This window comes from Epinephelus fuscoguttatus, linkage group LG6 (assembly GCF_011397635.1).
Source record: "Epinephelus fuscoguttatus linkage group LG6, E.fuscoguttatus.final_Chr_v1".
Taxonomy (NCBI): domain Eukaryota; kingdom Metazoa; phylum Chordata; class Actinopteri; order Perciformes; family Serranidae; genus Epinephelus; species Epinephelus fuscoguttatus.
This window is the reverse complement of record NC_064757.1, coordinates 45,637,335-45,650,392: the sequence shown is the minus strand read 5'-3', so window position 1 is coordinate 45,650,392 and position 13,058 is coordinate 45,637,335. Positions and strand designations below refer to the sequence as shown.

At 40.7% G+C, this 13,058-nt stretch overlaps 1 protein-coding gene across 2 annotated transcripts; it reads right to left on the bottom strand.

Moving 5' to 3' along the window:
- Positions 1–424: 424 nt before the first annotated feature.
- Positions 425–12,451, bottom strand: LOC125889898 (ras-related protein Rab-14-like). 2 transcript variants are annotated; one of them, XM_049578156.1, is made up of 8 exons: positions 12,315–12,451; positions 11,762–11,820; positions 8,324–8,377; positions 7,809–7,986; positions 7,638–7,704; positions 7,370–7,457; positions 7,244–7,274; positions 425–6,678 (listed from the first exon to the last, which is right to left on the bottom strand). In XM_049578156.1, exons 2-8 carry the CDS (start codon positions 11,811–11,813, stop codon positions 6,501–6,503), a joined length of 648 nt encoding a protein of 215 aa, XP_049434113.1. In that variant the 5' UTR covers positions 11,814–11,820; positions 12,315–12,451; the 3' UTR covers positions 425–6,500. The 2 variants fall into 2 exon arrangements, with proteins under 2 accessions (XP_049434113.1, XP_049434114.1); XM_049578157.1 differs by lacking the exon at positions 12,315–12,451 and adding an exon at positions 11,957–12,093.
- Positions 12,452–13,058: the final 607 nt, after the last annotated feature.

Sequence of the window (13,058 nt, the reverse complement as noted above, 5' to 3'; positions counted from 1 at the left end):
GGAGACACGGCGGTTGAGGGCCGAGCGAGAGGACGTTCCTGTAGTAGTTCCTGCCCCCCAAATAGTACCAGGAACTTCTTCAGTGGAAACGGGCCTTATGAGACTGATCTGAACTGATGGTGGAAACGGAGCTTCTGATGCACTGACGTCTGTCGGAGTTTGATCAAATGAATGATTCATAATTATCCAAAGCCTATTTTTTGTACAAGTGATATTCACACTGGTTTATATAAACAGTTCAGCGTGAGGAGAATTAAAGGCCTGTCTCAAATACAGACCTGTTGACTTGAGTGACTTCAGCAAATAACAGCCCGGGCTATTAAGTTTTAAATTGACTTTGATGATACACACAACTACGCAGAGCATCTGTCCTCCCGAAGGTGTGGATGAGTGTAAAAGAGGCAGAGTGAGTCGTCAGCGTATATACAGTATATATACTTTATTTACAAATAACTGAATCCCCGCGGTCGAACAATGAAAAGGTACAGCTGAAGAAAAATCATCACAGATTTAGAATATAAATAGTCAAAGAATCATAAGAAGCATGTTTGTTACTTTAGCAGACAGAAAATCAACAGACAGGAAATAAAAATATACAGAGCATGTTACAGCCAGCGAGGGGGGGGGGGGGCACAACCAGATATCTGACAATAATTTTGTCTTTATTAATTTCAGCCTGATCACAGCGCCTCCATCTGGAACAAACACACTGCATATGCTATAAACTCATCGTACAGCTCTGGTTTCTTCTCACGTTCATCGATAGGAAAAGAAATTTATTGTCTTTAAAGACGTTCTGATCAGATTTCGTACTCTGGTGGCGCTGTGATGACATCAGAGATCTTTTAGCTGAATTCTTTTAAAGTTTAAAAGGCGATGATGCTGCAGCAGCACTGCACCTGCGGTACCGGCACTGCTGCTGCGTTTAATTCATGTTCTGATTTTTTAGTTTTTTAATTATCAAATGCGTGTTTACCTTTGGCGAGGGAAGCTTAAGGCGGCAGTCACAACTTAACTTCACAGGTTCTCTTTCATTTTGTGACCCTTTGGTTTCTGAAAACTTGTTAAAATCTCTCCAAGTAAAACAAACAGTTTTCTTTGCTTTAAAATAAAGAGTTTAGTTTCCCCGGCGAGTGTATCGTGCAGGTTATTATGTGATGAAAACATGACAGTCTGATGTGTTTTTACAGTGAGGGAGGGGCTTCATTCAGAAATCAAGCATCACAGTTGAAGAAGGCTGCTGTCCACCAATCAGAGGACAGCGAAGAGTAAAATCACTCCCCATTCAGACAGATGTGGACACAGTTAAAGAGAGCGGGCTCCAGGCGTCCTCAGACGGCACTGAGCTTTAATATCCTTCAGTCATGACGGGATACGTACACGAGATCTGAGCGACATCGCCAGAATCTGAGCCACCGGGTCACAGAGGAAGTCGAGGTGAGTCGGGCGGGAAAACGACGGCGGTTGCATTTTGCGTTTTACTCTGACGTCCAAGAAACAACAAAAGTCTATTTTTGTCATTCTTAACTTTTCATCGCTGTTTTTTAAAAATATTATTTTTACAGTATTTTTCTTTTACAGGCTCATTTATTAAAAAGGAAAAGGTAAATACGTGATTAAATGTGTTTGCAAAGACAAAAGGAGCCAAAAATACATGTGAGAGTAAAATACAGAGTTCAAATGTATTGAAAGTTTATCATTTGGATTAATTACCTCAATGTATTTTTTATATAATAACTAGGGCTGTCAAAAATAATGCATTAATTTTGATTAATTAATCAATGAAAAAATTACATGTTAAAAAAAATGAACACTGATTAATGGCGTCCCGTGGTGACCTCTGACCCAGTGCGTCACTGAAGGCCACAGTGTCTTTGTCACATGATGGAGGCAGACGAGACGACGCTACTCGGCCCCGTGAACGGAACATTTACATTTAAAAACCGCCCAGAGGCAGCTGTTGATAAGAGCACTGTTGAGAACTTCAGTCTGAAATATCACCTCAACACAAAGACTTTAGCAGCGAACCCGAAGGTCTGAGCTAACACAGCCTCTGATGCTAACGCTAGCAGCCAGCCTTGTCAAGTCACGCTCGACCAGGTGTTCAGACTGAGTCAGTCTACCTGTGACCGACTCACTAACTCCCTCACAGAATGGACTGCAGACAGTTTGGTTGGTCGAGGACAGGGGGACAACTGTGTCCAACATCCAGCAGCTTCACTACGACACATCTGGCAACATTCAGTTGAACTGAAATTTTTTAAACACTTCAGCAAAAACTGATGTATGCAATAAATTTAGATTAGTTAATCACAGAGCAGGTCATTAGATTATTTTTTTAATTGTTTGACAGCCCTAGTTATCATTTTAATATTTTGACGCATCAGACGATCTGTTGGTGACATTTGTGGCTTCTTGGACTCACAAAACATTTCTCAGACTTTTTAAAAACCTCTAACTCCTCCTTGATGTTTCAGCGGTGAACTGAATAATATTTTACTGCGTATCTTCCCTGCTGGAGAGACACTGGACATGAACTGAAGCTGGACAACTGATTAATTTAGTGTAAATCTGACGATTATCTTTCAACAAGAGCAGTCGTATCAGCTCAGAGATATCACGTGTTATACTGTGTGCGCATCTGTCGACTTGTTTTGGTTCTTCTCTAGTGACCACACAATAAAAAAAAAAACATTTAAACTAAAGTTTAGTGGAGCTACTTTGTTGTTTCTGGTTTGTAGCTGGCTGTTTTGGAATGCTTCTTAAGGAACAAAATTTACTGACCGGTCCAGTTAGACAGACTGGGAGAACTGGTTCTTGTAGTGCTGGGAACGCACTCTTTAAACACCATGAATTAATTTTACATTTAATCATTTAGTTGGTGAAATTTAAAGCACTTCAGGTTGTAAAGGCTCGAACGTTTTGAGCTGAATCTGATCACACGTGCAGAAAATGTCTGATGTTACGTTGGAAGGCCGAATTTTACGCATTTTCATTTTCACGTCTCCAAGATTTTGATCTCTTGCAACTTTCACACGCAGTTACTTTGTCTGACAACTTTAGCGGAGCTAGCTAAAACGTGTGATAATTTAGTGGTACTGAACCAGAATTTGAGTGAAGTGAAACCCCAACTGGACGTTAAAAAGAAAACCAAAAACAGGCAGCAATAAATTAAAAGAATCTGCGTCGCTTCCCTCAATACGCACTGAACCAGGAGAGATGCAGATAATGGCCACTAGGGGGAACTGTGACACTGAAAATATACTATGTAGATATATTTGGGAACACATAAGAAAAAAAAAAATCAACATTAACAAGAAGAATCTAACAAAACTCTATCCTGAACTTTGATCCACGGCAGGACCAGTAGTGACATTCTGGTTCAGGTAAGTCATTTTATTCTTCATCATCACCTTCATCAATCATAAACTTTATCTCTCAGAGCGATTGATTTTCTTTGAAGCCCCTGAAGTTCTGAAAGGTGATTTTTTTTTATCTTGTGTGCACAAAGTAAAAATTTAAACTTTCAGGACTTTAGGGGCTTCGTAATATTTTAAGTCATTCAGTTAAAATTTTTTAGATTTTTAAAAAAGGCAAAGAGTGGAGATGCAGAGATGTCGGGTTCAGAGTTCCTGTCTGTGAACACGTTTGTTAAATGGCCTTTGAAGATCCACTCAGGTTCCTAGAAACAGAGACCAGATCCAGGACCCAAGTAAGGCCGGGTCCGGATAACGTTGAGTCAAATTGGTCCAACAGGGTCGAAGCGTCTTCAGGAACTTTTCGGACTTGTCTCTTTTTTTTTTTTTGGACACTCGTTTTTTCTGGACTTTGGATTCAGTAGGGTTTCAGGTTCTAGCTCAGTTTTGGATCGGGTCACAATGTTGGAGTTACCAAGATCTCGCATTTTCCGATCTTTTCTGTGACCCGTCCTAGTTTGGACTAAAGGAGTACAACGATTTAGACATGATTGATGTTAATTATTTGAAGCAAGCTAAAGCTTTTAGTATCGCCCTTTCATAAAACTGGGGAACTTGTGAGAGACACATTTAAGAAAGACTGAAGTGGCGAAGGCCAAGATATCCAGACTTTTAGTACATTATATGGGTCAAACTCCGAAACCCTGGATCCTACAATTTTCATAAAGCAACTTGGTACCGTCTTTCAGTCAACCCAGTCTGCCTGGTGAATGCCCACGACCTTTAAAGTGCGCACCAGCTGTTTCATTAGAGAGGGTCTTCAAACTGGGGCCGGTTAGTTTCGCAGGGAGCTCCTCCATAACCACAGAAGACACTACACAAGTACTTTTCAGAGGCTGAATGGTGCTGAGCATGGAGTACCCCTTTAAACTGCATTCGAGGTGACTGTTAGTAAAATTACACCATCAGCTCCAGGTGTGACTGGAACACCTGCAGAGACGCATTTTACCACCAGAACAACAGATTCAAAGTCTCCGATCCACATCAGCATCTACAGTGCAGATGGATCCTCTGATCCACGTTACCAACACGGTGTAAATACAGTGGGTCAGAAGTTCGAAGGGCAGCTGGTTTCTTGTTTTTGTTTGGAAACTCGTGCGTTAGGAACGAATGAGACGAGGAGTTCCGCTGCATGAACTCGAGCAGAGGAAGAGGGAATCCCCAAGGTGAGTTCAGACGTCCAGGCACTCTGTGTTAGAATTAATGAATTGAAGCATGAATTTTTAAGACTTTTCCAAAAGATGGGATATCATCACACACGAGTAAGACGTAAGTACAACTGTTAATCCAAAAGTTCATATCAAAGAGTGAACGTCAGAGCTGAGGACGATCTTTTGGACGATTTGTAGCAGATCAGATAAAAGCTTAATTAAGGTCTAGATTTGAAGATTTGGGCCGAGGGTGACCCTTGTTTTGGATTTCAGTAAGCAGTCCGGGCTCTAAGTTTGTCCATAGGGAATGTCTGGAGTTGGAACTGTCCAATGGAATATTTCCCACCTACCCTCACTTGATGTGGGTCCAGTCTTGGAAAAAGGGCCGTGGTATTCTGGGCTTAGATCAGTCCAGCTTGTCCTACCTCTGACTTTAAGGATGAAGGTGGTTTCACTTTGAACCAAGGGCAGTCCACCTTGAGCCAAGGCTCTGGATGTGTCCATAGCAATGACCTGCTGGAACTAAGGTGTATAGCCTTTTGGTGGAGATCAGTGTAGATCGGATTAAGGTTGAAGATGGTCTAAATTTAAGCTTCATATCTTTGTCTCTTGGGACGTGGGTGTTTTGAGTTTGGGACAAGGTTAGTCCAAACTGGATGGATGACTAACTCTGGACTCCAGACAACAGGCTCCAGATTTGGAATAGAAGTGTCCATAGGGTAGTCCAAGAAAAAGGTTGCCTACCTTTGGGTCAAGAATGCCTGGATGTGAGCTGAAGGCAGTCTCGAATTGGACCAGGAGCCTACGTTGAGCCTAGGCTCTGGATCTGTCTATTGCAATGTCCAGATTTACAACTAAAGCAACCCTTTTTGGTGAAGTGTAGTCCAGCTCTGGGCTGTAGGTCGATTCAAAATTGAGCTTTGTATCTTTTTTGTTTCTTGGGACATGGACATTAAGCATTTGGAATGAGGGTAGTTCAATTTTGAGGGACTACCCATAATTGGCTCCAGATGACAGGCTCCAGATTCGGAAGAGACAGGGTCCAGAGGGAGGTCCAGAGAAAAGGTGGTCTGGAGAGGGACTGAGAGGTGTCCTATTCCAGGTTTAGAACGGTCCTGCTTGGCCTACCTTTAGGTCAAACACGCCTGAATGCGAGCTAACTTGGACCAGGAACCCATCTTAAGCCTCCGCTCTAGATCTGTCCACTGCAACATCCAACTAAGGCAACCCCTTTGGGTGAAGTGTAGTCCAGTTATGGGCTGTAGGTTGACTCAAATTTGAGCCTTGTAACTGTTTTTTTGTCGGTTAGGGTCATCAGTATTTCACAAGTGTGACCAGGGTAATCCCAAATTTGAACAACCCTCACTTGAGTTGGGCAAACAATGCTTTGGACATGAAAGGTCCGCAGGGTAGTCCAGTTTTGGGGTAAATGGATGTCTAGTGATGGGCAGAGTGACTGAGACCCAGCATGGTCTAAGAGTGGTCAAGATTTATACTGAGTGCAGAGAGTGGTTCAGGTAAGGTCTAGGGTGGTCCTGATTTGGGTGTTGTCCAACACTGATCCAAATCTGAGTGGCACACAGATGTCTGGATAGTTTATGGACGTGGTGGAGGGAGTCCTGATTTAACCAAAGCTGGTAAACTGATCCGGTGGAGAATGTTTGGATCTTATTTTGGGTACTGGACTGACGTCTGGATTCAACAACAGGCGGCTGGACTGTGTAATTCAGCTAAATCCTGTTTGACACACTCTGGATAGAAGGCGCCTATTAGCGCCTGGTGGATCTCTGTGTACGTATCTGTCTGCCTCTGTCCGTCTGTCTGTCCGTCTGTCTGTCTGCCTGTTTGATGGGTCTGTAGTTTGTGTCTGTGGTTAGCAGCTGCAGCCTTCTTTGGCCGGCTGGCTGTCTGCGTTGAGGCGGCCTCCCTGTGGCGCAGATGGTTTGTGCTGGACTCCTGACTCAGCAGCGTTCAGATCCAGACTGCCATCTTGGATGTTCTGGTAAATCCTCTTTGCTGCTTCCAGGAAGGCTTCTTCCACATTCTCACCTCTGAGGAGGAAGAGGATGGAAAGATTAAGATACAAACAGTAAAAAGTCTGACAGATAGGATTAAAAACTTTGTCATGCGCACATGGAACAAGTTTCACCTCATGTTCATTCTGACAGCGTCTCATTTCAGAGGTGGGAGAAGTACTCAGATCTTACTTAAGTTAAAGTATTAATACCACACCAAAAAAAATTGCTTCAAGTAAAAGTCCTGCATTCACTAATGAGTATTAGCAGGAAACTGTACTTAGATGATCAAAAGTCAACTCTATACACTGTTGTGTATTTTAATCTATACCAGCGTTTACTTTAAAAACTGATCAGATGTTTGACGTTTAAGATCTTTATCTAAAAGTTATTAAAGCTGTCAGACAAATGTTGTGCAGTAAAAGGTAAATATTTACCTCTGAGATGGAGTCCAAGTATAAAAAAGTATGAAATGGAAGCACTAAAGTACAGGAAACTTAAATTTGTTCAGTAAACATGTAGTTCCTCTCCACCACAACCAGCTAACTGTGTGTGACGGATATATGATGAAAGAAGTGTGCGTGTGTGTTTGTTTACTCACGTCTTGGCGCTGGCCTCTAGAAACAGCAAACCTGATCAACAACAGGAAGTAGAAATAATTAAAGCTGACGACCTGTTTTCATCTCTATTTTTATTTGAAGATTTTACTACATGAACACACACTTACCGTTCTCCTCTGCAAACTGTTTGGCCTCCTCGTACGTCACGTCTCTCTGAGCCTCCAGGTCGGCCTTGTTACCAATCAGAATGATCACCTGCACACACAAACACACACACACACACACAGGTAAGAAATAACACAGGACAAAGTATACTACCTAAACGTAATTAAATTAAAAACTAAATGCAGAGCCTGTAGGTACGGCATTTTGTGAATACATCCTTGGGGTTCTGGTGTGTGTGTGTGTGTGTGTGTGTGTGTGTGTGAAACTCACTGTGTTTGGGTTGGTCAGGTTTCTGGCGTCTGTCAACCAGCTGCTCAGGTGATTATAAGTACTCCTCCTGAACACGCGGGAAAAAAACAAAGCCATTCATCAAAAGATCAAACTAATATAAAACCACATGACATCACCCCCCCACCCCCCCACCCCCACCCCCGGCAGTACCTGGTGATGTCGTACACCATGAGGGCCCCGGCGGCCCCTCTGTAATAGGACCTGGTGACGGCCCTGAAGCGCTCCTGACCGGCCGTGTCCCAGATCTGCAGCTTCACCTTCTGACCATGGACCTCCATGATCCTCGTCCCGAACTCCACCCCGATGGTGTGAGGACAGTCCGCCATGACTGCACACACACACAAAATATACACACCATTATGACACAGACACAGCAGCCCTGGAGTTAATCCAGGATTTAGACTTTACATTTTATAAATCCTGAATCTAAATCTATTTTCTAGTGTAAATACAATAAAAGCAAAAAACAGTTTTATTTTCAGATTTGAAGCGAAGTTACGATGCAAAACGTAAAAAAAGTGTCTGTATAAATATCCCACAGAAACAATAAACAACAAGACAAACCAAAACTACTACTTCTTCATGTTCTGTTAGTTCGGGGTTCAGAATTATCGTCACTAAATGATGCGTCAGACGACAGCAGGAAAGAAGAAGAAAGAACTCACATTTTTTCTCTGTGAACTGGTGCAACAGACACGACTTCCCTACTCCCATATCACCTGGAGAGAGACAGCAGAGGTACAGTCATGAGGTCAAAGGTCAGGAGACGCTGGTTTCTGACCCAGTTTTCCTCTAAGTAAAAATTTTAAAAGTTATATTTCTGTGTTTAATAATCTCACGACTCTCCTGGATAATTAACAGTCATGCAGGTTTATGTTCTGACTGCCCGTGTTCCAAACACTACAATACCCATGAGCCTCAGCTGCTGACTGGTCCACAATCAGAGTGTGAACTGATTTAAACTTCTGAATGTTGAAGGGTAATGCTTAGTTTCAGCTCAAAGCAGAATATGAAGATCTGTGACTGGATGTCTGTTGGAGCAATGCACCCTGGGAGTTGTAGTTGACTTCTCTCCTTGAGCTTTGACTGAGTTTGACTGCAGTCACGGCGAGGTCTTCCTGTCTTCACGTTGATAATTAGTTTACATATGACAGTAACGTTACTGACTGCTGCACTGTCAGATTCTTCAGTCATTTTATTTGTGACTTCTGTGAAAGTTGTGAGGCAAACTAACAATTGTTACTCATACTTTACGTTTTGTGTCAACTGAGTCTTAAAGGTACACTCTGCAGAACTGTCAGGTACTTTTACTAAACACGCTCACCAGTGAAAGTCTTACGTTCTGGTACCTGGTTGCTACCTTTGTATAAAGCCCCGCCCTCACCTGAGAGCTTTGGGGATACATGCTCATAATTATCTCAAACACAGAAATTAAGAAGTAGTGGAGCGACACGGCTCATAAAATCAAGACAATCTCATGATTCATTTTGTGATAAAAACATATATAGCTTCATGTATGTTGAAGGCATGTGGATATCGGGGCATCACAGATTGGCATTATGATGACCATGGTGGCAAAATCAAACATGGCCTCCACCTGAAAACTGTTTCGGCTTTAACTTTTGAACCAGATGAGCTACAAACACAAGCTTGGTGTCCATTTAATGTTTTGTGACCATAAGAAACACATCGGAGTGCTTATTCTTATGACTGGATGCATCTGGAACCCTAATCTGCATATTTCCAAGATGGCAGCTACCTTAAAAAAGCGAGCATTGAGGGAGTGTGTTTGTTGGGCTTCAGTTTGCTGTGGTATGCTTTCAGCATATTTTCTGAGCATGCAGTATGTTTGAAGTTATTCTGGAGAATATTCTGGACAGTATTTGTCATTGTTTAGGATTGTTACAATAATAAGATTAACATACATTTGCATAAAGCGAGCATGTTTGTTCACGTCTGTGTTGCTAAGAATATCAAAACCTTGAAAAATATTCTTTAAGGCACATTTAGAACAGATAAAAAATGTGTGATTCATTTGCAATTAATCCCGAGTTAACTATGAACAATCATTTAATAATAAATATTGATAAACTTTATTTTTATGGCACTTTTAAAAACACAGTTACAAAGTGCTTTATGAGACAAATAATATAGTATACACCATCAAGATAAAAACAGCAATGAAACACTGAACACAGGCTGAGACCAAATAAAACAAAGTGTGTAATAAAAATAAATATGATGAACTGCGAAGAAATATTTCAATCGATTGACAGCCCTAATCTTTAAGCTTTAAAAACACGCGAATATTCAGATTTATTATTTATCAGAGGTATTTATTTGTGTGGCTGGGATTCATTACTGTTGGCTACTGTCATGTTTTGTGTGTCTTTACGGTGAAGTAATAATTAACAGTAGAATATGAGCCAGAACCAGATGTGCATTGACGGTGGAAAAGTGGACGCCTTTTAATAACTGTTCTTGTGTCTCTCCACAAGTCAATCATATCAGTGGGCGTTCCACGGCTGCAGTCAAACCTGTCTAGCTTTTACACCCACAGGTTTATCTCAAACCATCTCTTTAGTTCTGATGATTAAACCAGCAGACGTTCATGTTGTCACCAACATTATCTCTGAGGAGCTGAACTGGACTTCTGAACGATATCACTCCTGACCCTTCACAGCTCTGTGAGGGTTAACAGGCGAGCTGACACAAGCAGCCAGTCGGTCACGGACTGGTCATATGTGGAAACCTTAATGTCTCTGGGAATCAGTTTTTACAGACATAAACTGGAGCACATATCTGTCTGAAGGTAGAAAATCAATTTAAAATCTGATGGTGTGAATTAGAAAATGGTTTCTGTGAAGTTCAGTTTGCACAACTTGTAGTTACTTAATCAAAATATGCAAAACAAAAACTATGATCCCATTACACATTATTTTAGAATTTAAATGTATTTGTAATTATCATACAATATACTCCTATACTTGAAAGTTGTAAAAAAAAGTGTATTTAAAGTTGTGAGGATTGTTGTAACAGGATAAAGTGGTGTTGTGTCAGCATGCTGGTGCCGTAACCCTAAAGTGCTGTTAAACGGGTGACACAACATAACACATAACTGATGTTACTCAAAGCCTAATTTTCATACTGGTGTCAGCAAACAATTTGATTATATTTCCTTATCTTTGCTGCACTATTGTTTTGTGTAAAAGAAATCAAAGGCCTGTTGAGTTGAGTGATTTAAGCAAATAATAGCCCGGGATACTAACAGTACATTATATACACTTTCAATGTGACTTTACTTAGAGAAAATCATATCTAACTTCTGCTGTTGAAACAACGTCAATAAAAGTGAAACTTTTCACCAACAATTAAACCTCCCAAAATTACCAGCAAAATGTTTTTCCTAAAAATATCACTGTTGTTCTGGAGCTGTTCCATCTAAACATCAAATGTTTCTTAACTTGCATACCAGTGATGATACTCAGACGCTCTCACGTCTTTTACTTGAGTAGAAGTACCAATACTGCTCTGTAAATATCGTACAGATAAACTAAATATTAACAGCAAACTGTTTAAGTATTAAAGTAAAACTACCTGTTGGGCAGAATGGTCCTTTACACAGTTATAATCTTATGTAAATATCATGTTGTTTTAATATAATTATTGATGTTTGAACACATAAGCAGCACTTTAATGTTACAGCTGGTGACGTTATGACTCATTCTGACTAACGTGTATACTGTGGCATAGTTTAATGTCATGTTTTATTAAATAGTCAGGTTGTGTTTGTGATGCCTGATCTGTAAAGTGACTAAAATGGTTAAATAAATGCAGTGGAGTTGAAGTATACAGAAAAAGAAGATGGTAATACTCAAGTACAGTAAAAGTACCTTAAAACTGTACTTGAATACAGCACCTGAGTGCATGTACTCACTTATTTTATTTAGTCTCTTTCACATGTGAACACACAGACCTGGTTTGAATCAGTGTGTAGTTTGGACACAGTCTGCTGAATTTAAAACCAGCCTCAGTGATGTGTGTGTGTGTGTGTGTGTGTGTTGCGTTCACTGACCTCCTTCAGGGTCATAAATCAAACTCACCGATGATGATGTATTTGAAGATGTAAGAGTAGTTGTAAGGTGCGGCTGTCATCTTGTTTCTGTGAGGAAAGAAAAACAGGAAAAGAAAACTGGTTTTAACAAAACTCTGAGTTCAGACACATCAGTCCACATCGGTCCACATCGGTCCACACCCTGTCCCAGAGTCTGGACCGACCCGCTCTCAGTGTTAATCACCTGAACCTGAAGAGAAACAAACAAAAGGAAGCAGCCCGGCTAGGCTAACACTCAGCTAAGCTAACACACCGAGCTGAGCTGCAGCAGGAGCCCTTAAACACCGTGACAGTCCCCCGGTGTGAAAGCTCTCGCCTTTAGCTGAAGTATTACACACCGTCAGCTGACTTCCCTCTCTCACAAAACCCCCCAATTCCTTTCTGTTAGCTCAGCCTAGTTCCGGAGCTAACCGGCTAACAGCTGCAGTCCTGTCAACGCCTTGCTAACAGGCTAACAAGCTAACAAACAGGAGGTCATACTTATTAAAATAAACACCGTGATGGCGGACAGACACGGTGAGTTCTCACCGCCGGTGTTTTACCTTCGGTCCGGGTGTCTGTCTAACCGGTGAACCTGATTAAACCGCTGATGAACGGGAAGTTATCTTTGTTAGCTGGTTAGCCCGGTGATCCGTCAGGAAACCTTTCCCCTCTTCCGTGATTCTTCCTCTGCAGAGATAACACGGGAAATACCGCGAGACTTCGAGGTGTCCACCGCCACCCAGCGGCAGAGAGGATGGCTACAGACTGGTGGCTGAATGTGACGAGGATAATGTTAATGTTATCATTTAAAAAAATTCATATATGGAAAATAAACGAGATAAAGTTGTTTTCCTGGAGGATGAAAATTAAGGAAATTAAATTAAATTAGATTAAAGTAAATTTAAATGAATTAAGCCTAAATTAAAAGACTGATAAATGTTGTTGGCAAAATATGTGATTCATAAATGGAATATACTAATTTAAAAAAAAACTTATTTTGTTGTTTTCGTGTGGGATGTTAAATTAAATTAATTTTAATTAATTTTAATCAAGTAAGCAAATTATCAGCCTAACTTTTAGAAAAGGTTTTAATTAACTGATTTTTTTTTTTTTTTTGCAAAGTATTTTATTCATAGATGAACTTTAACAATAAAAAACCTTATTTTGTTTTTATCTTGAATAATATTGAGCAGTATGTCTAATAAAAAGGCCATTGAGACACTTAAATTAAGTAATGAATAATAAAATAAAATAAATAGATAAATAAAAATCAGTAAACTTTATTATAGGATACTTAAGTAAGG